General features: G+C 36.3%; 1 protein-coding gene across 2 annotated transcripts; it reads left to right on the plus strand.

The window, feature by feature from the left end:
• Positions 1-338: 338 nt before the first annotated feature.
• Positions 339-27,764, plus strand: LOC113066326 (integrin beta-1-like). 2 transcript variants are annotated; one of them, XM_026238226.1, is made up of 17 exons: positions 339-533; positions 16,149-16,215; positions 16,504-16,589; positions 18,003-18,219; positions 18,315-18,485; positions 20,257-20,495; positions 21,878-22,033; positions 22,124-22,219; positions 22,589-22,678; positions 22,752-22,892; positions 22,979-23,181; positions 23,688-23,926; positions 24,036-24,258; positions 24,450-24,679; positions 24,766-24,932; positions 26,210-26,287; positions 26,656-27,764. In XM_026238226.1, exons 2-16 carry the CDS (start codon positions 16,149-16,151, stop codon positions 26,285-26,287), a joined length of 2,403 nt encoding a protein of 800 aa, XP_026094011.1. In that variant the 5' UTR covers positions 339-533; the 3' UTR covers positions 26,656-27,764. The 2 variants fall into 2 exon arrangements, with proteins under 2 accessions (XP_026094011.1, XP_026094012.1); XM_026238227.1 differs by lacking the exon at positions 26,210-26,287 and having other exon boundaries at positions 340-533.
• Positions 27,765-27,914: the final 150 nt, after the last annotated feature.

The following is a 27,914-nucleotide window of genomic DNA, read 5'->3' on the forward strand; positions in this document are numbered from 1 at the left end:
GATCAGGACAAACAATAACTACTTGTTTCTGAATCTCATAAATGTGGACCCAACAGGGAAATAAATTAATAAAAATAAATAAATCTTTTTTTTTTTTTTATCTCAAATGAAGAAAAAAAACGTACAGATTTACTTCAAAGATTAACCTTCTCGTCAAACAAATAAAATAAAATAATGATTATAGAGATTACACTTTAATGAATTCTAAACTTTAATTCTAATTCCTAATCACATTTTTGGGGGTTCTTAAAGCGGCTTCGTGGCGTCATGCGGCAGAGCGGATGACGTCAGGAGGTGTTTCCTGTGGGCGGGGCCTGTCTGCTGACGTCACACTTCTTCTCTCTCAGTCTGTCTGTGATAAACGCTGCACGGACTCTGAGGAATACTTCACTCCACAGAATGGGTTGTTTGCTGTGATTTGTTTTTGGCTGAAGGATTTAAGAGAGGCTCTTCTAGGGTTAAAGAGAAACAGAAGGATACACGTTGACAAAAGACGAAAGTGACGAGAGAAAACTAGTAATAAAAGCCAGAAGGTAAAGTTACCGTCTGAATGCCATCCTCCGAGTGAAAGGACGCAGTTTCTCCGGGGCTTTATATGCTGTTCATATAGAAGTGATGAAGTGTTTTCTGAATCAGATGTGAGTGTGTGTTAAAGTTGTTTGTGTGTCTCGAGGAACGGTCCCTGCGCAGATATTTGAGGTGCTTTAGAAAAGATGTTGTTCTTCTGGTAGGTTAGTCCTAAAGACAGCTCTTTGGATGTTTACCTTACTTATTCTTTATTGATTTATTCTTTTGTAATGTCTAACACACAACAGGCTTTATTTTAGATGCCCCATCTGTTTCTATAACAATATCAATGCAGCACTATACATTTGTTGATATTCATAATATTCATAAGCATTATGTACCTATATACTATTTTAATTTGAATCGAGGGTTTTATTTAAACTGATTATTTATTTATTTATTTATTTATTAGTCTAATGCAAAAGGGAAAAAGAAAAGATGACTTGTAGAAACGTTTGAAAGTATAATTTTACATTAAAATCTAGAGCTCAAGCGTGATTTGTGTGTGTATATAAAGGTCAATACTCCAGAAAGCAGACTGCATTGATAAACTGGACGCGGTGACATCCTTGTAATCTAAGAAAGGACGTCTGGCTGCTCTGTCCTTTACAACAACCTTGTGTCTGACAGCAGAGGGGCTTTTTTAATCAAGAAAATGGGCTTAAGACTCAGTGTAGGTGGAATAAATCAGGCGTGTGGTCAGTAGCATTTGTTTACTGATGGTACATGACCTCTGACCTTCACAACAGCTGCTGGACAGAAGAAAAAAGCCTTTATTATTGGATCTTTAACCAGATAAGTGCGGAGCAGTTGTGCCATCCCTGAGAATGACTATGCAATCATTGTGTTGTGTTTCTGCTTTGTTGGTAACTTAAAGATGCTTAAACAGTTCTGCATGAAGGTATCAATCGTGATTAACTTTAAATAAGTGATTAGTTTTTCTTTTGAAGTTAATGTGCAAATGTTTGGTCCAATACTTTAAAATCATATGCACTTATGTTTCTACAAAACTAATTTCAAGCATTTGAGATGAAGGCTTCGGATCAAAAGCTCTTTGAAGATCAAGAAAAGCATAAATGTAGTTGAGTCTGTCCAAACTTTTCATTGGTGCATTTCTCGTGTGTTATGTATAATAATGCTTTAGTGTTGAGTCTTGTTCGAGCACTCTTGTCAGTTCAAATCTTAGCAAATATAATTATAGGAACGGTTCCAGTCATTGTTTTCCAGACCGTGTTTGGCAGTCGTCCTGAACCAGGCTTTGGTCCTGAATTCAGGGAGAAGACCAAGAGTAAACCACAAATATAAAATCCAGATTAAACGCCTAAAAAAAGGTTAAATATCATTGTTGTAATTTATTTCTACATTACGTAACGATTAAATCTGAAAGCTTCTGTGTGGGGGAAAAAAACCCTTTAAAAATACGTCAGGATTTGGGGAGAAAAATGAGACATTCTTAGTGCATTTCAGTTCATTATTCATGGTATATATTGCAAATGGGAAGAGCAGACCACAAATGCATAGTATATGTTGTCTTTTCTTTTTTTATTGTTATAGCAGAGTAAAAATGAGAATAAAAGAAAGCAAAAGAATGCAGAGAGTGAAAAGAGCTGTTGCCACAGATATTCATGTTATATCACGTCACATTAAAGTTATTCTCCCGAGTTCTGACAATAATACATGAAGAACAGTGTCCAGCTCATTCGGTTAAACTGACAGAGAAGGATTGTTTGTAGCACTATATATTATTTGAAACGATTTGTTTTGATCATTTTGAGTGGAATGTCCCCAAACTGACAGAGAAGGATTGGTTACAACTTCTACAAACCAGAAGTGCCTCCCAGAGTTTAATCGCAGATGGCTCATTAGGGAGAAAAGGTGGATAATTATCATTCATGGAATACAAAATATTTATTTCAAGGTTTTTTTTTGGCTAGTTTTCTTTCCACTATGAGTTGTCAAACTCCCCAAAATGAAAAAAAAAGCACTATAAAAGTAGTCTATATGTCCCATGTGCTGTTATTATTCTAAAGCTTGAGGAACAGACTGAAATATATTTATTTATACCCTGGACCACCAAACCTTAAGTGTCATTTTATTTAATTGAGATTTATACATCATCTGACGTCTGAATAAATAAACTTTGCATTGATGTGTGGCTTGTTATGATATGACAATATTTGCTCGATAAACAACTACAGTATTTGAAAATCTGGAATCTGATGGTGCAAAAATATAAAAATACTGAGAATATCATTGCAATAGTCCTTAGCAATGCATATTACTGATTAAAATTATGTTTTTATATATTTACGATAGGAAATTTACAAAATATCTTCATGGAACATGATCTTTCCTTAATATCCTAATGATTTTTGGCATAAACAAAAAAAATAATTATATATTTGACCCAGACAATGTTTATTTTTTTGGCTATTGCTACAAATATACACCGAAGACTTAAGACTGGTTTTGTGCTCCAGGCACGATATATATATATATATATTCACACATTTTTCCACTTTAGCTTATTCTGTATTTTTATTAAATATGCTCATATTCAAATTGAACAAGGTATGATCAGTTATACACTATACGATCAAAGAAATGTGTCATCATGACATCAAACCTGGAGTAACATGTCTTGCAATTTCTTATCTGAATATACAAAAACAAAACAAAAAAAGTTAGACATACGTTTCACACAAAGCCCTGTCTGTGGTTCTGTGGTTCTTTGTCAAGTTTGGAGATTTCTGATCACTGTTATTATTGGTTGCTTGGACACTTCGGAGACACATTTTTAACCCATTTTCTGATATTGTTTCTGCTTGCAGACCATTTTTATGCTTCCTAAAATGTCTTTTTTTCACATAGGTTGTACTTTGTTCTCAGGGTCTGTTTCTTTATTATTGAGTCTGGACTAAAATCTTAAAACATGTTTCTGGAAGAACTCGACTCAAAGCAATTGGCTGTTTCAGAGAGTTACTCTACAGCAGTATTCATCAATGCATATTTTCTGGCTTATAAAGGACTGAAATCTGTGACCGTGGGCACATTTCTTTTAAACCCCTTTCCTCAAATGTCTGTTTTCATGTCCAGATAAAGGAGGTCAGAATGTGTCTATCTCATCTCCACTCGTACAATCTCTCGTTTGATGCTGGTCTGGAAAACAGGCCCCTGTCTAATCTGATCTGTTTCTGTCCCCTCCCTATTTTCTTCGAGCGTCCGCTCTTGTCTGATCTCGGTTCTCATTGCTCTTACCGGTCAGCCAATGAGAAAGAACCTTTCTTTGCCGGTGTACAATGTTAGCATGATTCATGTGAGCCAGCGGAGGTCACAGCAAATTAGCTTGATATTGCACTTCAGTGTCATGTGGTCAGTGCAGGAGTGTGTAGATGGTCTCTCGTCGTTTAACCAATCTTCTTGCCTGTAAAAATGCTGAAAACAATTGTGAAGGGAATAGAAAAGAAAACTATTTTACCAAAAATTGTACTATGAGCATGAATTGGTTTGCTAAGGTCTTTGGGGTGAGTAGATGGGAAAGTTTTGAATCAGTTGTCACAGTGAACAGCTGGTGTTGTACAGCTGTGGGTAGAATGCAGAACCATAAAAAAAGAAAGAAAACAAGATATGAAGTGAAACATTATATTGTTCCTCATCTGGGATAGATTCTCACCAAACAGGAAGGTTAATCTTAATTCAGCGGCACTCATGCGGACTACTTTCAGATCAGGTAATGTTGCTGGAAGTCACTGATGTCACATTGAAACTGATTGGAGAGAAATCAATCTTCGACCAACAAAGCAAGGCTTTTTTACTTTGTATGTATATTGGGATGGATGAATGTGTTGTATTCGAAGTGCTCTCTCGTGAGCGGGTCAGAGCAGAAATGAAGGTGTTATATGTTGAAAATCGAATGATGCTCTCTGTGAAGGTGCGCATGCAAACTTAAATATGGAGAGTCACGGTAATGACATAACAGCATTGGTCATTGCACGATCTGATGGTGAAAGTCACAACTGAGGTTATAGATGAAGATCGTTGAATAAAAACTTGATATGCTTCATGTGGATTCTGGGATAATAAAATAATATTGTATAATAAAATATTTAATAAGTAATGGTCAAATTGTTACAGAATTTAATCAGAGGTTCAGTCTCAAGTTTGGAATACTTTGAACACTGGGTTAAATAAATACATGAAATTAAAATTACAGTTATTTCTGTTGTTCCAGGAAACCAATATCCTACATCTTTCATCTTGTAGATCTTATATCCTATTTAGCCATGTCAAAAGATAAATAATGGCTTTATATATGTGTGTGTGTGTGTGTGTGTGTGTGTGTGTGTGTTTGTGTCACAGTCCTCATCTCCTGTTAGGTTTATTTTGTGATAATAACCTGCTGATAATTGGACCGACCAAGACACCAATACAGATCTGAGATAAAACCGTCCATTTCCTCTAAACTATTACAAGCCTCGCCGTCTACAGAGATTGGACAGCTCTGCCCACCTGTAATGGTAACACTAACAAGGGTCTGTAGGTTAACATTAGTCAATGCAATAATCTATGAATTATGAATAAACGTGAATTTACAATAGTGTTTAGCATTAAACATCAACATGCATTAGTAAACGCTAGACAGGTTGTTGTTTCCAGTTAATTAACACGATACCTAATGCATAATCTAAGTGTAACTGTTTAGGGTTACCACTGTCATCCCCTCCATTATAGTGAATTATTAATTCATATCCAATAATAAAAATGATAGATTAGCGATGCATCAAGCACAGTTCAACCAGGAGGAATATGAAGCAGATAAGTTCGAGCCTGAAGGGGATTCAATACGAAACAGACACAGTGCATAAAACTGTTCATTTGTTTTTTAATTGTACATTTCTTAATATAAGCATGTCCATATGTTCAGTGCTAACCACTCTTCATATAGTGTGCATCACTAAGGTCCTGGTGGGGGTGTTTTTATAGGCAGGGCTTCACCGCGAGGGGTTTTTGGATGTTTGCCAAGCTGCTGGTTCCTGTGTGATGGGGAGATTCCTGTAAAGCCAACACAACGGTTAAAAAGGGACTAGTCAGGCAGAAACAGTAACGTTACGATGGCCCTGAACCCTTTCAGTTTCAGAGGCGTAATATATCATGCTCAGTGAAGTCTGTGCATTATGTGTGCGAGCTTTTATAGAGGGCTAAATGATTTGGGGTGCATTTGATTGATGCTAGTGGGGATGCTGGGAATAGGCTGTAAGAGACTTTGTTCTGGTCGTTGGGAAAACAGATCTCAGGGATTCCTGGGATGTTGTTTTGGAGGATGGTAGAGTTCGTGGTTGACTGCAGAGGGTGGAGGAGATGAAATGAAGGGGTTGGGCTTAGGGTGGAACCAAGCTGAGTTGAGTTTAGCCATATATTCAACCCAGGCTCATTGGAAACATGTGCCTATGCCTACACTTTTGCAAAACTCCTAAAAGGATCAAATAAACACACGTGGCATTCCACATTGTTGCTTTTCACACAAATTATGATTACAAGGGCAGCTTATTGATTAATAAAGACTTATTTTCACGTGGTTCCTTGCACACTACTATTTTATGACCTTAAAGCATTTTTACCATAGTGCTTGATTTGTAAACGAATACATTTCGAAGTTTGCATCTCATTTATGCTTCCATATGTTTGGCTTTTCTGATGTAGTAAACCTGCTCCATAGCCCACCCGGTACAGCATTGCACTTGCAGTGTGAAACGTTTGGCTACGAGACAATAACAATAAAACACTACTGATTTGTTATTCTTAGTGGTGTTTACTAGGTCAAGACCTTGCTAATGCTTCATTTACACTGAAGGAGGAACCCGAGCCTCATCACACTGACTTGAGCCAGAAACACCCTGAAACATATCACAACGTAAAAAAACTGAACACTTTTAGCAATGCCCAAAACACCCTACCATCAGGGTGTTTACAATTGTGTGAGTAAAGGATGATCACATTATATTTGGAAATGTAAAAATGGAGTTGCTTTTTGTAGTAGCTTGCACAATATCTTATGTCTCTCTGCTGCTTGAAGATTACATACATCTTGTTCTATTTGTGTCATTGTCGAATTGTGGTTGGCTAAGAAATGTCCAGTACAGCAGAAAGTGGTATTGATCCAGTCTGACTGTGAAGGATGGGCTTGAACTCAAGCATTAGCGTGGTCAATATTCCCCTAAAGGTCCATCTATAGAAAGAGCAGCATTTCTCTTTGATATTTAGCAATATTTATGATTTTGTAGTTTGAAAGTCAAGCAAAATGTTGGTTTTGCGAATGCATTGTTTACAGCATGGATTCCCAAAGTTTTTGTCAGGCAGACCAATTTGACCTAAATTGTGACCCTGGACCACAAAAGCAGTCTTAAGTGTCAAGTTGTGGAAATGCCATTGATTTATGGTTTGTTCAGAGGACAATATTTGGCCAAAAACAACTATTTGAAAATCTGGAATCTGAGGGTGCAAAAAAAATCTAAATAATGAGAAAATAAACTTTGATGTTGTCCAAATGAATTCTTAGCAATGCATATTACTAATCAAAAATTAAGTTTTGATATATTTACAGTAAGAAATTTACTAAATATCTTCATGGAACATGATCTTTACTTAATATCCTAACTATTTTTGCCATAAAATAAAAACTGATAATTTTGACCCATACAATGTCTTTTTGGCTATTGCTAAAAATATACCCCAGAGACTTAAGACTGGTTTTGTGGTCCAGGGACACAAATATTATATTTTGGCTATTAATTTTGCTTTACGGCATGCATGTACTTAATTGTATTCACAAGAAAACTGAAACAGTCATGTTTCATTCAAAGTAATGATAGCACTTTATTTTGAGGACAAATTCTCTTACTATTAACTAGCTGCTTTTTAGCATGCATATTACTAGCATATTGACTGTTTATTAGTACTGTTTTATAAAGCACATATTAATGTCATACAACATATACTTACTATAGGGGTAGGATCAGGGTTTAGTTTAGGATAATGGCATGTAATAATAAGTAAGTACATGTAATCTATAACAAAAAATACTGCAAAATAAAGTGTTACTCGTGAGCACCAGAAGCAGTCAAGAGAGACAGGCGGATTGTTAAACCTGGAGCTCATTGGATGCTCCACCGTTTTAAAGGGATATGGCATGGCTGTGTTTGGCTCTCATTTCAGGACAGAGGTTGAATGGGGGATCTGTGGGCATTTGTTCTGATCCCTCTTTCCCAGTCCAGAATGGAAGAGAGCAGAGAAGAAAGAGAGTGGTTTAGGGGTTTGACGTTTCGGTCTGAAATAGAGGTGGGATTTCAGTGTCCTCCCTTTCCTGTTTTTCTCTTTGCTCCTTTTATGTATCTCTGTGTTGTTGTTGTTGTTGTTGTTGTTGTTTTTTTACATTTGAATGCATCTTTGTGTTACCTTCTTATGCCAAAAAATACACTAGGATCAGAAAAAAAGTTGTCTTCTGGCCAAAAAGAAAGAGTCTTGTTGTGCACACTTTTTCCCATGGTGCTCTTTGTTCGGCCTTCCCCCAGCATTTCTGAGTCTAGAATGCCTCATTAAACAGAAAAATAGCAACAGCTTTGTTATTATTATTATTATTATTATTATTATTATTTCAGTTTACCTCTGATTCACCACAATGTCCAAACTATCTTGAGCGCGTTCTGAACAATCCTAATTGAGATTGTAGATAGAGTGTCAATGGTCTATTTGAGAGATAGGTGGCGGTAATGCACTTATAAGTTTGCGATCCGTCATAAAGCAAGAAGAATAAGATGCATCAGGCACTGGCTGTTGAGAAAGTGCTCAGGACAGTTCGGTCACTGCTGTGAAAATCAGAGGTAAAAAAAACAATATAAATACTGTTCAGTTTCCAGCACAGACCGATTGTTTTGTGTATTTACACATCAATGTATCTTCACGAGCCGCAGGGTTTAATTTGGTTTTGTTTGTGTATGTTTTTGTGACTCTCAAAACTGTGATTCTCATCCACTTTCATTATAAGACTGACAGACTGCAACGGTTTGAGTTAAAAATCTCTGTTTGTGTTCTACTGAAGAAACAAAGTCACCTTCATCTTGGACGCCCTGAGGGTGAGCAGATAAACATCACATTTTCATTTTTGGGTCAACTATCCCTTTAAGCAAGTAAAGTAAGTAAATACTTACTTTACCTTTAAATAGGCTTATGCATATTTTATTTTTGTATTAAAGACACACAGGGATAGTTGTCACAATTGCTGTTAATTGAAACTGATTTGAAAAGAATATATTTTCTTAATGTATGAAATACCTTTTTTGTAATTTTGGAAATGTTTACAAGACACCGCTTTCAACCTAAAGGCAAAACTTGGTCAAACTTTATTTTAAGGTCCAACTTTCACTATTAACAATCTATTAACTATGACTTTTACCTTATTAAACTCCTAATTACTGCTCATTAATAATTATTAAGGTAGTTGTTAAGTTTCGGTAATGGGTAGGATTAGGGATGTAGAATATGGTCATGCAGAATATGTACTTTATAAGTACTAATAGACAGCCAACGTATTAATAATAGCATTCTAATAAGCAACTATATAATAGTGAGAATCGGTCCCTATACTAAAGTGTTACTAAAAACTCTTAATGTGTCTTGGACGTTCATTTACACAACAATTATTTTTAATTTTTTTTTAGCCTGACAATGCAAACTTTTGAAAACATGTCTCAAACTGCAAGTTTTTAAAAACGATGCCATTATCGTCTCTGTAAACTACAGAAATGCTAATTTGGGAAAAGCGTTTTGTTATACGCATGTGTATTACTCAACAGTAATGTTCTTTACAAAGTGACATCGCCACCTACTGGCCTGGCATGAATAACACAGCATTTTTAGTCGCTTTAATTGCTCTATCTGACCAGGGATCTTTTTGACAACACTTTTCAAAAATTGTGAAGGAAAAACTTTCCATTTTTAGCACATAGTTGTCATGTAAACATACCCTAATACTCAGTGTAACTAGAAGCTTTTCGGGAGTTTGGGTGTGACCTCACAGAGCTGAACCCTCAATGGCACGTGGTCAATCAATGTAGATCTGCCTGAGATCTAACACACACACACTTATTAACTCACACTGACCGAATTACCCAAGAGTTAAACTCACAGCCTAACAACTTTCAGACGTGTCTGGGCATCCCCACAGCTCCCACAGTGTCTCTCTTTAGCACTTAAAGGGATGAATTCCTATAAACCATCTCATCTCTGCCCATTGAGTTTAATGGAAACCACATGCATTACATTCGGCAGGGAAGTAAAAGGCATTTCAAGTTTTACCCTGGACGCCCGCATGAGCTGAAGGGTGTTTTTGATCCAGTAAGGATTTGACAGCACTGGTTGTATTTGTGATCTCTTCGGTAGAGTACTAGCATCAGACATTTCTTACATCAAGCCAGTATCAAATTTATTTTACAACACGTGAGGCTTTTTGGGGAGAAATTTTGTATCGCTAAAGATAATGTGTGTTAGCTTGAGGACATTTACATGCTAGTATAATAGTCCTAAAACCTGAAAAAATAATTTAACTGAGGACACAAAGATCTGTGTAATAGAGTTTACTTTCCCTTGTGAAAAAATTATAGTTTTGAAAATAGCACTTATTGTGAAAAAAAGGGAAATGCATGAGTGCAAACTGAATGTAATGTTTCAGACACACTGTTTTATAAAACATTTAAAACATTTAGAGTTGCTGTGCCTCAGTAGTAGAGCATTGCGTTAGCGGTGCAAAAGGTCTTTTTTTTTTTTTTTTTTTTTTTTTTATTGTGAATGCAAACAATACAAAGATGACATCAATTATATACAACTTTATGTAGAGTACACAATATGTATCAACAATATGTCATCTGAATATACTAAACAAACATACAATTTAACAATTGCTAACATGAAAAATAAAAAAAGAACATGAGGGTAAGATATTGATTTATATTTCAAGTAGAGTATACAAATTAAAGTCATTACAAATTGAAGTTGTTTTTCTAGCTTTCTTATTTACAGAGGATGAAATAGTATTAAGATACATTTTAAATTCTTTCCGAAAAACAAGAAAAATTGGTTTGTTGTTGGTGAATTTACATTTATGGATATAGAATTTGCCAAGAAAATAAATTAAATTTATAACAAAACAAGATTTGTTGTTATTTGAATCAAAATCAAAGTGTCCAAAAATAATATCTTTAAAAGTAACAGATATGTCTTTTCGGATATTATTTTTAATAAATGTTACCACATCTTTCCATAGATGTTCAGCATAGGAACATGTCCAAAATAAGTGAAAAACAGTTTCTGTGTGAACTTGGCAGAATGAGCATCTTGTCTCAATATTGTTTTTATATTTAATCATAAAATAATTAACAGGGTAAAATTTATTTAGTATTTAAAATGATACTTCTTTCACTTTATTGGTGAGAAAATATTTTTGTTGTAAAGACCAAATCTTTTTCCACTTTAAATTTTTAAATAAATTACTCCAGTAAGAGATTGCAGGAGATATTGAGATAATATCTTCAGTAAAAAGGGATCTAACTTTCTTATTTCTATCTTTTTTTCCTGAAAAACATATTTGACCTATTGCAGTGTCTACTGGCTCAGGGAAAGCAATGTTTATTGTAGTAGATTGTTTGTAGTTTTTAAAAAGCATACAAATTCCTGATGGTATTGCTCCCATAACTATTGCAAATTCTTTGGGAGTAACTGGCATGTTGTATTCTGAAAGAAATTCTGCATAATTCATTAGTAATCCTTTGTCATTAAATAATTGACAAACTAAAAGTAATCCATTATTAAACCACCGATCAAAAAATAAAGTTCTATTTTTGTATAAAATATTCTGGTTGTTCCAAATAAAGAATTTATGGGGAGTGAAATTATGTTTATATATTAAAGCCCATGCCAAAAGAACCTGTTGGTGGAAATTTGAAAGTTTGATAGGAATTTTTGATAAGTTATAGTTGCACATCAATAAAAATTTTATACCTCCAATATAAAGTTATATATTAACATAAACATAAACTATAAACATAAAGTTTGTTGAGGGAAAATATTCCAGATGGAGTCTTGATTTTTCAAAAATCGATGAAGCCAATTTATTTTGAAAGTATAATTTAAGGAACTAAAATCAATAAAGTTTAAACCACCTTTGTCGTAAGAATTTAAAATGACATATTTCTTCATATAATGGCATTTATTTTTCCAGACAAAATCTGTTAGAGCTCTATCAATCAATTTACATGTAGGCTTATCTACATATAGAGATTGTGCGGCATAAGAGAGGCGTGAAAGTCCCTCAGCCTTAGTGAGCAAAAATCTTCCTTTAATAGATAGATCCCTTTGAAGCCAGCAATTAAGTTTTTTCTTAGTTTTTACAATAATCGGATTAAAGTTTGTTGTACATCTATTTTTTTCTTTAGTTATTTCTATACCAAGATATTTAACAGTGCTTTTAACAGCTATGCCACATATTAAAGAGAGATTACAATTTTTAATGGGAAATAATATGCATTCATCAATATTGAGATTTAAACCAGAAACTTTAGAAAATGACTGAAGGATATTTAAGGCTACTGGGATTTGAGAGGAATCTTCCAAAAACAATGCTGTGTCGTCAGCCAACTGACTAATGATTAATTCTGCATTTCCAACAGTGATTCCTTTCAGGTTACTGTTTTTAATATGTAAATTGAGAAATTGCACTGCAATTAAAAACAGATAAAGAGACACTGGGCATCCTTGACGAACACCACGATATAGAGAAAACCTGGGAGAGGTGCCGTTTTTCAGTTTAATTGAACTATTTCCATTTACATATAACATTTTAACCATCTTACAAAAATAATCACCAAAACCAATTTTTTGAAGTGCTTGAAATAAAAAACCATGTTCCAAAGTATCAAATGCTTTATAATAATCTAAAAAAAAGATAAAGCTGTCATTAGAAATTAAATCAGAATAATCTAAAATATCTAATATTAATCTTATATTATTAGATATATGTCTATTTGGCATAAAGCCAGATTGTGTTTCATCAATAATAGAATGGTAACACTCCCTTTAATCTTTTAGCCAGTACTAAAGCAATTATTTTATAATCATTGTTTAACAATGTTATTGGACGCCAATTATCTAATAAAGTAATATTTTTACTTGGCTTGGGAATTAAAGTGCGGTGCAAAAGGTCATGGGTTCAATTCCCAGGGAGCACACATACCGACAAAAAAAATGTCTAGCCTGAATGCACTTTAAGTCGTTTTGGATAAAAGCATAAATGCATAAAAATGTAAACATTACATGTTAAATAAAAAAGGAAAATTTTAATTAAATGCAAATGCCTGAATTTGTTTCAGTGTAAACTAAAATATACTTTAATGTAATTTCTATAAGTGTATTAGAATATATTTGTAATTACACAGGTGTAATGATGAAGTACTTTAGTATATTTAAAATATGTAAATTTTAAACTGTAAAATGAAATAATGCACTCCAGTTACAATTATAATCAAGTGTGTTGTATGCATAACACATTAGTCAGCTCATCAAAACAAGTGTACTTCTTAAAATATGACAACACATTTAAACTGATTAAAAATGCACATAATTGAACATTTGTACAGTTTATTAAAAAGTTTATTTAAAGTTACTAAAGTGCATATTTGTTATGAAAGTGTCTCTCTACTTCGATTAAGTGGCCTTTTATTTCATTTAATATTATATTAGTTTTAAGTAAATATTTTTTATATATATATACTTGAGATTTGCAGTACACTACAAGTGCACATTCTGGTATTTTCCTCTCCAGGAAGTTTTTATTTAATTATTTAATGTCCTGTTTTTTTTAGGATATGTCAGTACAGGAAAGAAAACATCATTTATCAAGCCTTTACTTCAATACAAGGAAACTTATTTTTGCACTTGATAATGTTAGCCGCTCATACTTTTTAGTAGATTTCATTCTACTGAAGACTCTGCTGCATCCAAAGTGCTATCGAGCCCCTCACTCACATGTGGAGCCCAAGCAAGGGTAATTTATTAAGCAGACACAACACACGGCCTCATGGGACACGTTTATCAATAATGCTTGCTTTCAGCAGGCTAAAGTGCTCTGAATCGAACGAGGGATCACTCTTACAGGAACTCTAGAGACTATTGAACACAACAGAGTTTATAAATCAGAGTTTTTCATAATCACTATAAATCAAAACAATCCCTTTAAGAGTCAGAACACAATAATGACATAATATATTTGGACAGAATACACATACATCACGTGAAATAAATCTCTACAGCTTTTCTGTGATCACACAAATAGTTTTTATTTACAGTGTGCTCCTCTCTGTTAAGTTGAGTTTTAAAATATATTGTTTGGCGGCTCGAGTAACACCCTTTGCCTAAAGTAGTCGGCACTATTTCTGGCAGGGCAAGAGCCACTAGGAAACGCTCCGAGCGGTCAGTGATGGCTTCTCTTACCCAGGAATGGCATCTGAGAGGCGGTGTTAGAGCCGAGAATAGATGAGCTCTGTTGGCCGATGAAGGTTTACGACCTCCAGTGAACTCAAGGTCATCGCTCCGAAAATATGAGCCGTAAAAAAGCATTAAAAAAGATGAATGGAAACCAAGATGTGCATAAATTAGAAAAATGCATATAAAAGAACGTATGCGTAAAATATGCACACAAACTAGATGGAAGCACATTCACTGAATGAATTCCTTAATGCACATTAAAAAAGTCATGTGAGTTGATGGCATAGCTGGACTAACCAGCGGATATTCTGAAATGCATGAGCCGACTCTAGTCAAAGTGGTTTGCTAATACTTCAAAGAAATGAACACAACCGTACTCCAAAAACAGCAGGGGCCCTATCTTGCACCCAGCGCAATTGACTTTGTACACCGACGCATGTGTCATTCCTATTTTGCACCCGCGCAAAGCGCGCTTTTCCCTCCACAGAAGCACGTTGCTAAACTAGTGAATGAACTTGCGCTCCCTGGGCGGTTCAGCGCAAAAAAGGAGGCGTGTTCCGGCGCAAACAATCCCTGGTGCTATTTTGCTGTTCCATTAAACAATTGCGCCACTGACCAGAAAAAACCTAGTCTAAAGTCAGTGGCGCGTTGCGCGTTGTTCATTATGCTATTTTAAGGGCGCAAGCTTGACCATAATGTATAGCGTGCACAACGCGCATACACTTTGCTCATGTAATCTACACAGATGCAACAGTTATTTTTGCAAATCATAAATTGTTACACTAAAAAAATATTAACACATGAGATGACGGAAATCATTGTGAAATCTTGCTTACAAATTATTCAGGCTAATTGTAGTAATTAAGGATCAGACCTGTTTGCCCGATAGTGGCAAGACATATATGTATATAAGGACATCTGACAAATTTGTTTGTCCGTCAAAAAAAAAAATCGATGAAACAATTGTGGCTATTTCCTCCCACGCCTGTTTAACCGACGCTATTTTGGGTGGGTTTCTCCCATCCCCATACAACACAACTTCTCTGTCTTTCACTGCTCTTACAAGAACATCAGTCTCCTCGGCTGTGAACCGCTCCTGGCGTGCGCCTGGTAAATACGCCATAATAATAGCAATCCATAATGGAACTTGCGCACCTGCTTTTAAAGGGAATGTTGGATGAAGTTCTGATTGGTTTATTTCACGTTACGCCCAAACCACACCTATGAATAATGAAGCTACTTCAGACCAACCCATTTTAGATTTTCGCCGGGCGCAAGAGCCATTTATCCCGCCGGGAAAATAGCAACAGCGCCGAGACCCGCCCACAAACTTACTTGCGCTTCGCGCTTTGACACTTGCGTTTCAGATCGTTAAAATAGGGCCCCAGGTGTCCTCCTCTGAAAGCATTAAGGTGCAAGTCATTTATTTTATATGAAAAAATACCCCCAGTGGCTTCTACTGTAGGAAATGACCTTTTCCGTAGTGATATTTGGTGCTAGTTTATTTTAGTAGTATTTTGTTCTCTTCATCTTGCTGGATGGAAACCTTTTCATTTGCTAAAGTTTTGAGCCATGTTCCAATTTTGCGAACAAGTTTTGGATGGAAACACAGCTAGAGTTGTTGAGAAGACAACGAGAGTCGCAAGTGATAAATGTACTATGATGAGAACAGACAAAGAACTGAAGCAGACTAGCAGTATAAATACACAAAATAAGGAACATGTGGGACTGATCGATTAATGGGAATAAATAAACACCGAACCGAAAGTAGAAAACACAGACAGAACTTGATTTGTGTTTTCCAAAAGCATAGCTAGACAACTATGATCACAAGTCATCGTTACCAACACAGTTAAACAATTTGGTGTTTACCAAACCTATAGTTTCAACAAAAAGCAGCGCAAAGTTGTGTGGTTGAACTACAGTTCTCGATCTGTGGTTAGAAGTGTATCTGTGACTTAAATGCACTTTCACCGTAGTTTTTCTGAATAACTGTGTAATATATTTATTGAAATGAAATGCACTGCTTATTCTTTGTCTCTTTGTTGCAGATGGACCTGAAGCTGCTTTTCATGTCGACATTATTCGGGATCATTAGTTGCAGCAGCGCACAGCATGGTAATGTGATCTCTGTCGTTTCTAATCCAGTGTATTTGTGTCCAGTGTGTTGTAACTCTGTCCGACTCCGTCAGAATTAATAAGCGCCGCGTTTCTATGAGGATAACGAATCGTTCTCTCTTCAGAGCGAGTGGTTAAATACTGATGTCATTGCGCGGTCGGAGCATTATCCGTAATGGAAAGCACAGAGTAGAGGAGTCATCTTGGCTCCAGTTGCATCGAGCCGGAGTGATGTAACTGAACGGAAGCTGTAGATGTGAAACAGTCTCCGTCTCTTCTGTTCTGCAGAGGGCAACGAGTGCATCAAAGCCAACGCTTTATCCTGTGGCGAGTGCATACAAGTGGGGGCTAAATGTGGATGGTGCACTGATACAGTGAGTATTCGGTTCTTTAACCCTCCAAACACATTGACTGACCCGGTGTATTTATGCTGAATCACACTCGCATTCATGCTGACTAATCAGAGCTGTACTGATAGACCAAGAGAATGATATCTCTACATATTGCAGACATGATATCATATACGACGCTTCAATAAACAGGAGGTTAATATCAAATAACTTGCTGCTGCTCCTGGACCAAACAGACATAATGCTGAAGAAAATGTTAATAGCTATGGCAGATTAGCCAGGAACAGTAATGACGGAGGAATGTTGTCATTCCATTCATGCTCGGAAATCTCATTCCAACTGCTTCTGCAGGGAAACATCTCGGAGATTTCTTCTGAGAGATTCCTTCAAGGAGCCCTTAAAAGAGATTTCAAGCATCAAGATGTTTCCATGCATCATCACGTCCACAAAAAAGAGACACTACTGAGATACTGTTAGCATTGCAGTTATTTTAGTACATTACGTTAAACTAAATTAAAATGTTAAGAGCTGTCTTGGCATCTAGCTGGAGAAAAAAATTGAGAATAAAAAAGTTTTTTGCATTTTATTTCGGATTACGTTTATTTTATTTTTAAATAACATTTATATATATATATATATATAACTGATATAACACTTAAATACAGTTACAGTACACATTTCACTACTGAATCTGAAATATTAAATTGTCAAAACACAATAGTTATTTCTTTAGATTAATTAACTCTAAGATGATTTTCTTTACTAAAGCTTTCTTTTTATTACACACTCTTAATATGGAAAAAAAATTTTGACCGTACATGTTTTTTTATTTTATAGTATGTGTTTAATTTCTCCATTGTTTCTATGAGTACACTAATTTAATAAATTCATATTTTTATTGAGGAAGTACACGTTAAAAATTACAGTAAACCCATTTTTAATTAAATATGAAAACTAAATTCCTGCTGTTATTTCGACATTTCTATTCATCCGTGAATCCTGAAAAAATTAAATGTAACAATTTCCACAAAAATATTGAGCAGCACAACTGTGTTCAACACTGATAATAATCAGAAATGTTTCTTGAGCAGTAAATCATCATATTATTCTGATTTCTGAAGATCATGTGACACTGAAGACTGGAGGAATGATGCTGAAAATACAGCGGAGCATCACAGAAATACATTACACTTTAACACAGATTCACACAGAAAACAGCTGTTTTTGAAATTACAATAATATTTCATAATATTATGATAATAACAACGACGTGAAACACCACAAACAAGATGTTGAGGGAAACAAAAAGCACAACAACAGTAGCAATCAAATAATGATTTTAATGAAGGTTGTAAGTTATCTGAATATTTATAATCCTTTTTACAATGGATTTGTGTTATTCATGCTTGGTTCGTGGTTATATGTTGTGTGCATCAGGAGTTTCTGAAGCAGGGAGAGCCGACGTCTGCGCGCTGTGATGAGCTGGAGTCGCTCAGGAAGAGAGGCTGCGACGCCGGGATCCAGGATCCTCGCGGGAGCCTAAAGATCCTCAAGAACAAAGCAGTGACCAACCGCAAGAAAGGAGCAGAGAAACTCCGACCCGAGGACATCACACAGATCCAGCCTCAGAAACTCAGCCTCAACCTCAGATCTGGTGCAGACTCACAATCTGAAACCTGTGATGGTTTTTAGTGATCGCTGCACGTAATATTAATGCATTTCTTTGTGAATGGATTGTAATTCCTGTAGGGGAACCTCAGAATATCAGACTGAGGTTCAAGAGGGCTGAAGACTATCCCATAGACCTGTACTATCTGATGGACCTGTCCTACTCCATGAAGGATGACCTGGAGAACGTCAAGAACCTAGGGACGAGTCTGATGAAGGAAATGTCCAAGATCACCTCAGATTTCAGAATAGGTGAGAGTCAGAGCCCAAAACATTGTCTCCTTGTTTTTTTAACATGTAATAACATTGTAATATATGTGAAGTATAATGGTTCAATTATTTACTTTTAAATGTATGCATCTCAAATTATAAATGAACCACATGCTGATTTCCAGGACAGATTTCCATAAAAAATGTAACATATAACAATCTTCACCTCAAACGTTTAACCCTCAAGCTTTTATTTTGTAGACTTTTAACTCTGTGTTTAGTCACCTACTGTATTTCTAAATGCTTCTCATTAAATGACTACAACTTAAACAGCGTAATAATCAGTGTTGGGTATAGTTACTTTGTAAAGTAGTTAGTTAGGTTACAACGTTACCATCAATTAAAAGTAATCAGTTATGATACAGCGTTACCTATTCATAAAAGTAACGCGTTAGAGTACTCATGCGTTACCAAAAATTAAAAGCCGTTTGCAGCGGCTCACACATGACAGACACAGCCCCCCATCCCCCCCCCCCTTTAAATGCACCTAGAAGTCGTGACTCCCGACAATGAATAACGTCAGTCATCCGACTAAATTAACACTGCAGGATAACAATAACAGGAAAGACAGTCAGCAATCGGCTATTCCACATGGCGTTTTATTTATTTATTATCACAGAACATATTATTAATCAAAATTCGCACCTACCCAGCCCGGGTAGCCTAGGCTACTGTATATTATGAGCACCACAAGATAACTCCTGATTTTTCTTTAACTTTAAATAATGCAGTTATCACTGATTTTTCTTTAACTTTAAATAATGCAGTTATCAAAGTACAATTATGCTTACTTGTAAACACAACCTTAAACAGGCTTGCAGATTTAAATCCATTTAGAAATGATGAACAACCAGCCAGCCAACGATCTAACAGAAATTAACAGCTGCCTGTCAAACAAAAATGATAACAAACCGAATTAAATCCTTCACCGCCACACAGGCAAATGACAAATCGCTTAATAGCCGAACTAATTATTATTAAAGTGTCACTCACAGTCACAAGCCTAAATTCGCTTTAACACAGTCATCTTACATTTACTCTTCAAAGTAGTGATTAAAACGTAGCGTTAAATTTGAGGTAGAATTTTTGGCGGTCGACAGAAGCTTTTCACCAAAGCAGAGTGTGCTTTTTACCATTATGTTCTTTTCTTTTTCGTTGACAAATTGAAAATAATGTGCGTACTTCCATAAACCAAACGCTGTCCTCTCTGCTATCTTGCCGGGAGTTCAAAAAAAAAAAAAAAAAAACACACACACACACACAGGGTCAGGCGCAGGGCACAGACGTATCACAGCCATTGACTTTACGATCACAGAGCTTCGGCTCCGCTGATACTGTACATCCGCAGGTGGCACAGTAGACCTAGGACTACTGTCTGACAAAAAGCAGGCTGCAGTCGGGATTTTCCTTTCCTTAAAATAACGGATTACTTTTTAAAAAAAAATAACGAAGTTACTGATTACTTACGCACGAAACTAACGCGTTAAGTTACAAATTTCAGGAAAAAAGTAATTAGAGTACTCTAACGCGTTGATTTGTAACGCGTTACCCACAACACTGGTAATAATCACATATGCTAGTCTACTTTGTATAGACTAATTTTCATGAAACATGTTTTCTGAAACCCTGGCTTAGAATATTACTTTTATGACCTGTAATTAAACCAAAGCTTTCCTTACACTGCCAAATCCATTAGAGACACGAGCGGGCATGCACTTAAAGCTAAGACGCAGCTTTGCTCATTTCCGGACAGGTTTCGGCTCTTTTGTGGAGAAGACGGTGATGCCGTACATCAGCACGACTCCAGCCAAGCTCCTGAACCCCTGCACAGGGGACCAAAACTGCACCAGTCCCTTCAGCTACAAGAACGTGCTGAAACTGACCAGCAACGGGGCGCAGTTCAACAGTCTGGTGGGAAAACAGCAGATATCTGGCAACCTGGACTCCCCTGAGGGGGGGTTCGATGCCATCATGCAGGTGGCCGTCTGCAGAGTGAGTGAAGGACGACTGTAAACTGAGAAGATGTGCAGTGAAATGATGAACACCGGGATTGCTCAATCATACAGGATTTATACAGTACTTGTCGAAGCAGTGTATTTAACCTTCTTAAGTAATGCTGGTCCCACTTTATATTAGGTGGCCTTAACTACTATGTACTTACATAAAAAATAAGTACAATGTACTTATTGTGTTCATATTGTATTGTAAAACACTTTTGCTGCTATTGAGGTGGGATGGGGTAAAGTTAGGGAGAGGGTTGGAGGTATGGGTAAGTTTAAGGGTGGGTTAAGGTGTAAAGTATGGGTCAACAGTGTAATTATAAATGTAATTACATAAATTAAATACAGATGTAATTACATGTCGTTTTTTTTTTAATTTTAAGTACAATGTAAAAACATGTATGTACACAATAAGTACATTATACTAAATAATTGATTAAAATATAAGTACATAGTAGTTAAGGCCACTTAATATAAAGTGGGTCCGTAATGCTTCACTTATTATTTTATATCAAAATCAACTTCAGGTCACAGTAATCCACCCTGTTATTATTTTATCAAAGCATTTTTTTTTTTTTTGTACAATATTTTCTTAATGTCAGGAGAAAAAAGTATTTTATGCATTTGTATCTCAAAACAAAACAAACAAATTATGTGTTGACAAGAAAGTAAGTGCAATTCATTCACACATGCATGCGTATATATATATATATATTTTCATGTGTGAATGAATTGTGTCCACCACAGAATAAAAAAATTTAATAAATAATTTCAGTAATGGCTTTTTATCTATCAATTCGTACTTTCTTTTTTGTTTTGAGATTGCTAGTTTATATCTCGCAGCTGAAACTTAGAGTTAAAATCCTGCAATTCTGACTTATTTTACAATTTTGACTTAAATTGTGCATTTATATTTAACAAATCAGAGAGGGAAAAAAATTAATATTTTAAGATAAAAACTACCAATTGAGAAAAATAAACTCACAATTCTGAGAAAAAGTCCGAATTTTAAGATGCAAGATACAACAACAAAAAAAGTCGTTGTTAAATTAATTAACAATTAAGTTTATTTTTTTATCCCGTGGTGGAATCGGGCTTTCATATTTATTTTTCCCGGAGCTTAACCAAAACCAGTTTTACATATCTCTGTCATAATTATACAAAGGTATTTTAAAAACAAAAATCAGATTTTCTACATTTTATGTTTTCCAAAAGGTAGACCCATGTTCTTATTTGGTTATTTTCAGACTGTCTTTATAATGCTGCAGTAATATACTCATTTGTGTCCTCAATCTTGTTTTTGGTCTCAGCTCACTCTTTGTATTCCTTGGCCTCATTTTTCTCCTTCTTCCTGTTGTTTTTTCTCTCTCTAAGGAGCACATCGGCTGGAGAAACGTCACTCGTTTGTTGGTGTTCTCCACAGACGCAGGTTTCCATTTTGCCGGCGATGGCAAACTGGGTGGAATCGTGCTTCCCAATGATGGGAAATGTCACTTAGAGAACAACATGTACACCATGAGCCATTATTACGTGCGTATATGACATCTTCAGCTGGTGTTCAGAGCAGACTATCAGATGTTTGACAGAGTAAGCAGAGCTTTCATGTCCTCTCCTGTCTAGGATTACCCCTCCATCGCCCACCTGGTTCAGAAACTGAGTGAAAACAACATCCAGACCATCTTTGCCGTTACAGAGGAGTTCCAGCCGGTTTACAAAGTAGGTTCACAGATGATCATCCTGATGTGTCTGGAGTCGGTAGTGATTTGAAGACAACTTTTGATTTGTAAAGGTTTCCACCAAGCCTGAAGTCTTTTTCCACACTAGTCAAAACCTTGGAAACTTTATAGAGCTGGCTGGATTTAAACAAATCATAAATGCTAAATGTGAAATGTTAGCACATGACACATGCACATGATTCCTCAAATCATCCCATACAGCAAAAACATGTTTCAAAATATATGTGTGTAGATATATTTTCTGGCAATATATATATATATATATATATATATGGGTTATTATTATAAACAAACACCTCGAGTCCCTGTGCTGAAGATCCATGGAGGTTTGTTTTCTCTTTTTCCACAGGAACTTAAAAACCTGATCCCAAAGTCTGCGGTCGGGACGCTTTCAGCCAACTCCAGCAATGTGATCAATCTCATCATCGATGCCTACAATGTGAGCCCATGACGTTTCTTCAGCAATATCTGCCGTGTTTCCAGGAACTGGCCTGATTTGTGTTTCCTCTCAGTCTCTTTCCTCCGAGGTGATCCTGGAGAACAGTAAGCTTCCTGAAGGAGTGAGCATCAGCTATCAGTCTCGCTGTAAGAACGGAGTGGTGAACGAGGGAGAGAGCGGAAGGAAGTGCTCTAACATCTCCATCGGAGACGAGGTGAGGCCACATCAGCACAGAGCATCATCCGTCATCCGTAGCAGAAACCGCTAGCCTGTTGTTTTCTGTTTCCAATGCATTCCCAGGTCTCATTCAACATTAACATCACGGCTCAAGGCTGTCCCAAACAAGGCAAACCTGAGAGCATTAAGATCAAGCCCCTGGGCTTCACTGAAGAGGTGGAGATCATGCTCAACTTCATCTGCGAGTGTGAATGTCACAAACACGGCATCAGGAACAGTGAGATGTGTCATAACGGCAACGGGACGTTTGAGTGTGGAGCCTGCAGGTGAGATGCTCCTCACAACAGTCCTTATAGAAATGCATGTCTTTCTTTAATTGATATTTTTGTTATATTTGTTTAAAGCTACTTTTGGTATCTATGTCATGCTTTTCTAACACAATAATGGCTTTAAATGATCTTTTGTGGATATGATCTTTCTCAGACAAATTTATTGTGGTTATTAACTAGATGCAATTTAATATGCATTTAACTAGATTCATTGCCACATAATCAATTGAGCCCTGATATATACATATACCGGTCGATAGATTTGATTTTAGGGTTAAATGTAGCATTGAATCTCTAATGTAAATAATGATGCAAATCATGGTAAAAATGTTTGATAGTCATTTTGCTCTGCAAAAAAATAAATAATAATAATTAAATAGGACACATTATAATGCACAGAAAAAAAATCTGTATTGTGCTAAAAAACCCTTTTAGTCTCTGAAAACATAAACACGTACGGGACAGAGTTTGTATGTGAGTGAATGTGAGCTGTGTCCTCTCAGGTGTAATAAGGGACGTGTGGGCAGGCAGTGTGAATGTCGAAAAGACGAGGTGTCCACCGAAGACCTGGACAAGAACTGCCGCAAGGACAACGGCACGGACATCTGCAGCAATAACGGCGAGTGTGTGTGTGGCACCTGCGAGTGCAAGAAGAGAGACAATCCTGAAGAGCGCTACAGCGGAAAATTCTGCGAGTGCGACAACTTCAACTGCGACCGCTCCAATAATAAACTCTGCGGAGGTACGCATGTCACCAATACATCACTCGACAGATCCTTAATAGAAGAAACGCAGCTTGGGTAGACGAGGAAGACGGTCTGGAGGTGTTTAATGTGGTGTTTTCCCTGCAGGACACGGCCGCTGTGAGTGCAGGGTGTGTGTCTGTGATGCTAACTACACGGGGAGCGCGTGTGACTGCTCTCTGGACACCTCCACCTGCTTAGCCTCCAACAAGCAGATCTGTAACGGCCGGGGGGACTGTAAATGTGGGACCTGCATATGCACCGACCCCAAATTCCAGGGTCCCACCTGTGAGATCTGCCCCACCTGCCCCGGCGTCTGCACTGAGCACAAGTCAGTGAACACATGCACAATATATGACACATTAAACTACAGAGAGCACATGCACAGCTTCAGCCATGAATTGCTGTGGACCACTTATACAGCTTTTTTTTTTTTTTGGACAGAATATATCAAATATATGCTAAATATATGGTGTAACTGGCACAGCTTTTTCATATAAATATACGAAACGTGTGTCTCAGGGAGTGTGTGCAGTGCCGAGCGTTTGGCACAGGAGAGAAGAAAGACACTTGTGAGAGAGACTGCAGCTACTTTAACCTGATCAAGGTGAAGGACAGAGAGAAGCTCCCTCAGCCGGTGCAGGCCTTCCCCCTCATGCACTGCAAGGAGAGAGACGCCAACGACTGCTGGTTCTACTACACCTACGCCGTCAGCAACACCGAGAGGGAGGTGCATGTGGTGGAGACGTTAGGTGAGGCGTCGAGCCAGGGTTTAAATGCCTGCTCCTTCAGTAGCAGTAGTGTTTGTACACTCTCACTGCTGTGCTTGGTTTGGCAGAGTGCCCGGTGGCTCCTGACATCATTCCCATCGTAGCGGGCGTGGTCACAGGCATCGTTCTGATTGGTCTAGCTCTGCTGCTGATCTGGAAGCTGCTCATGATCATTCACGACCGCCGCGAGTTCGCCAAGTTTGAGAAGGAGAAGATGAACGCCAAGTGGGACACGGTAAGAAAAAAAAAAAGCTTTTAAAACAGGATCAAGAAATCTTTTATTTGAGCTTGTGCAGTTTTTGTTTTTAGTCTTTCCAAAATTCCAAGATTGTTTCATCAGAAGTGTCGATTTCCTTTTTATGAGCGCTCCGTTTTAGGATTTTAGGCCAGCTGTGGAACTAAAGGAAAGGCTACTGGTTTTTCTGGGTCAGTCAGGACGATGCTCTGCTGCCCTCTGCTGGCTCACCTCATGAGCTCTCCTGAAAAGAAGCGTGCTTAATAGTACTCAGTGTGCACTTGTAGTGTACTTCGGGTCTCATAAGTATATTTAAAAAAATCTGTACTTGCTGATAATTTTAATGAAATAAAATCCCGGATAGAGACTCTTTCAAGACACTTAAGTAAACTTTAAAAAATGCACTTAGTAAACATGTCAAGTAATGCACATTTTAATAATCTATTTATCATGCATTAAAGAAATACTCTTGATTTTAAAGAAGCACACTTATATTTTTAACTGTAGTGTTATTCAACATTTCATTTCAAGTTACATTAAAGTATTTTAGTTTATTATTCATGTTTGTACACTTTAACTGTATTTCAAAAAACAGTAGAAGTAATTATGAAATTACTTACAAAGATGTAAAACCTTACTCTTAAGTTCATCTAATTGCATTTAAGATACATTTAACTATAATACATTTCATCATAAAAAATAACTCTTGCACTTAAGTGTCTGAAAGTATAACATTGAGCTTAGTATATATATATATATATATATATATATATATATATATATTTCATTTTCACAAGGTCAATCTGAAACAGGCACAGGTCAGAATCTGCTGATTCACAGGAAATGTAGTGTGACAGTATTTTAAGGTTGTAACCAGGTATTATTCAGCTGAGTTAAACTTTATCAAAAAGTCTTTATAAAAGTCTGATTTACTTAAACAAATGTTGTTGTTTTTTATGATTATAATTTCTTAGATTCACAAAAGTGTTTAATTTCAGAATTAGCAAGTTCATCAAAGTGAAATTGGACTTAAATACAAGGCTTTTAGTTGCAACTGATGGAATAAAAGACTCCTTGTTTATTTTTCTGGGTTTAACCTTGTTTTACACAAATTTGTTTATTTTTTATTCAATTTCTACTCGGTATGCATGCTTTGCCTGTTTTTCCCTTCATGCTCATGAAATCTCTCTCTGATCTCATCCTTTTATTCTCCATGTGTTGTCATGATTTCAGCTCTTCTGTTTCTTCATCTGTTGTCTGTCTCTGTCCACTCTCAGACAGACAATCCAATTTACAAGAGCCCTATTAATAAATTCCAGAACCCAAAATATGGACATAAAGCTGTGCCTCTATAAGTTTGTATACCTCTCCTCTTTATGCATGGCTTTTTTTCAGTGTGTGTGTGTTTGTGTGTTTCTGTACCTGATTTAATTTTTCCTTGACGCATCAACTGATATATTTCTGATGTATTTAAGGTATAAAACACTGACTGACTAAAGCATGAGCATCTTAATGAGCGTTTAACTTAATAATACATTTTTCTTCACTGGATATTAATGTGCATTGAAATTCTGTTAATATATACCAGCTGCATATGTTTTATTTTGTACCTTTCTTAATTCAAGGTTTATTGCACTTTCTGGGGGTGCAGGTGCATTTAGACGACAGGTTGAAGTTGTATAGTGCTGTATGTTTAACAATCTGATCTTTGTGTGTTTCACAGGGAGAGAACCCCATCTACAAGAGCGCCGTCACAACCGTGATCAACCCAAAATATGAAGGCAAATAATGGACATGGCTATCACACACACGAATGTTTGGAAAGGGATAGGTTTGCAGATACCCTCAATTTTCCTTTAAATCTCATCGTATGTCATTCTTTCAGTAGTAGTGTTTTATGACGGGCCGGCTGCCGCTTGTCCCTTGCAAACGTGTACAGTTTGTATAGTCTTCAGTTTGTCTTCTTTTAAACCCTGTGTACGTCACACATTCTCTCTTTTCAAACAGAACAGACATTTGTGCCTTGAGTCAGGTGTTTCACTCTAAGTGATGGTGAAAAGGCATCCTTGAATCCCACCCAAAAATGGCAAAAACTCATCAAATGTCATTTATAATCATCATATGAATTTTTGTTTATATCATCTCAGACTTCTTCATCAATCATGTTGGCATAAGGAATTATCTGAGCAGTGAATATGCAATATTTCATTTTATCTATACTAAGTTTGGTTTGATATGCTAATAATCAATGCATATTTGTTTACTGTCGCACACATCCAAAACATCTTCTTTAGCATTTGCTACTCATTTCCCACTTGATGTTGCTCTTAGAGAATCATTATGGCACGTGTCTCGTGTTCAGCTGAAAAGGTCTGTGTATTTTATATATTATGAAGGATTATTTGCTGAATTATTATGAGGCTCTTGATGAGTATGAGTGTTTTCTGGTGATGTCCTGTAGAAAGCCAAATGTCCTTAAACTGCTCATTAGAAATGAGCCCAATTATGGATACCTACAGATTTCAGCTAGCATATTTCAAACTAAAAAAATGTAATATGGAAGTTGTAATATTTGAACAGTTGCGTATTTAAAGTCAAAGATGAAGCTCTATGTTGTTAAGACAAATTATCTGGAGAAAATGAAGAAATAGTGTAGTTTTGTGTTCAAATGTTGATATCATATGCTCTAAGGTACAACGACCTTTTATTTAGTAATGATTTTAAGGGAACGTAATCGGCAGATGCAGTCATTTGTAAATGTTTGACACAATAATAAATATGAAGCTGAAGGATGCGAGCTCTTTTAAGTGCCTTTTTCAGGTTTTCTCAGTATTGCGATTTTGAATTTATTTATTAAAAACAAAATCTAAAAGTCTGTGATCATGTCTTTCTTTCAAACGTAATAAACAAAAAGGTTTGTTTTTTGGGATTACTGATACACATGCTTATAACAATATCAAGAATCATAATCGTTGTGTTTAA

The sequence above is a fragment of the Carassius auratus genome, chromosome 49 (genome assembly GCF_003368295.1).
Source record: "Carassius auratus strain Wakin chromosome 49, ASM336829v1, whole genome shotgun sequence".
Classification (NCBI taxonomy): domain Eukaryota; kingdom Metazoa; phylum Chordata; class Actinopteri; order Cypriniformes; family Cyprinidae; genus Carassius; species Carassius auratus.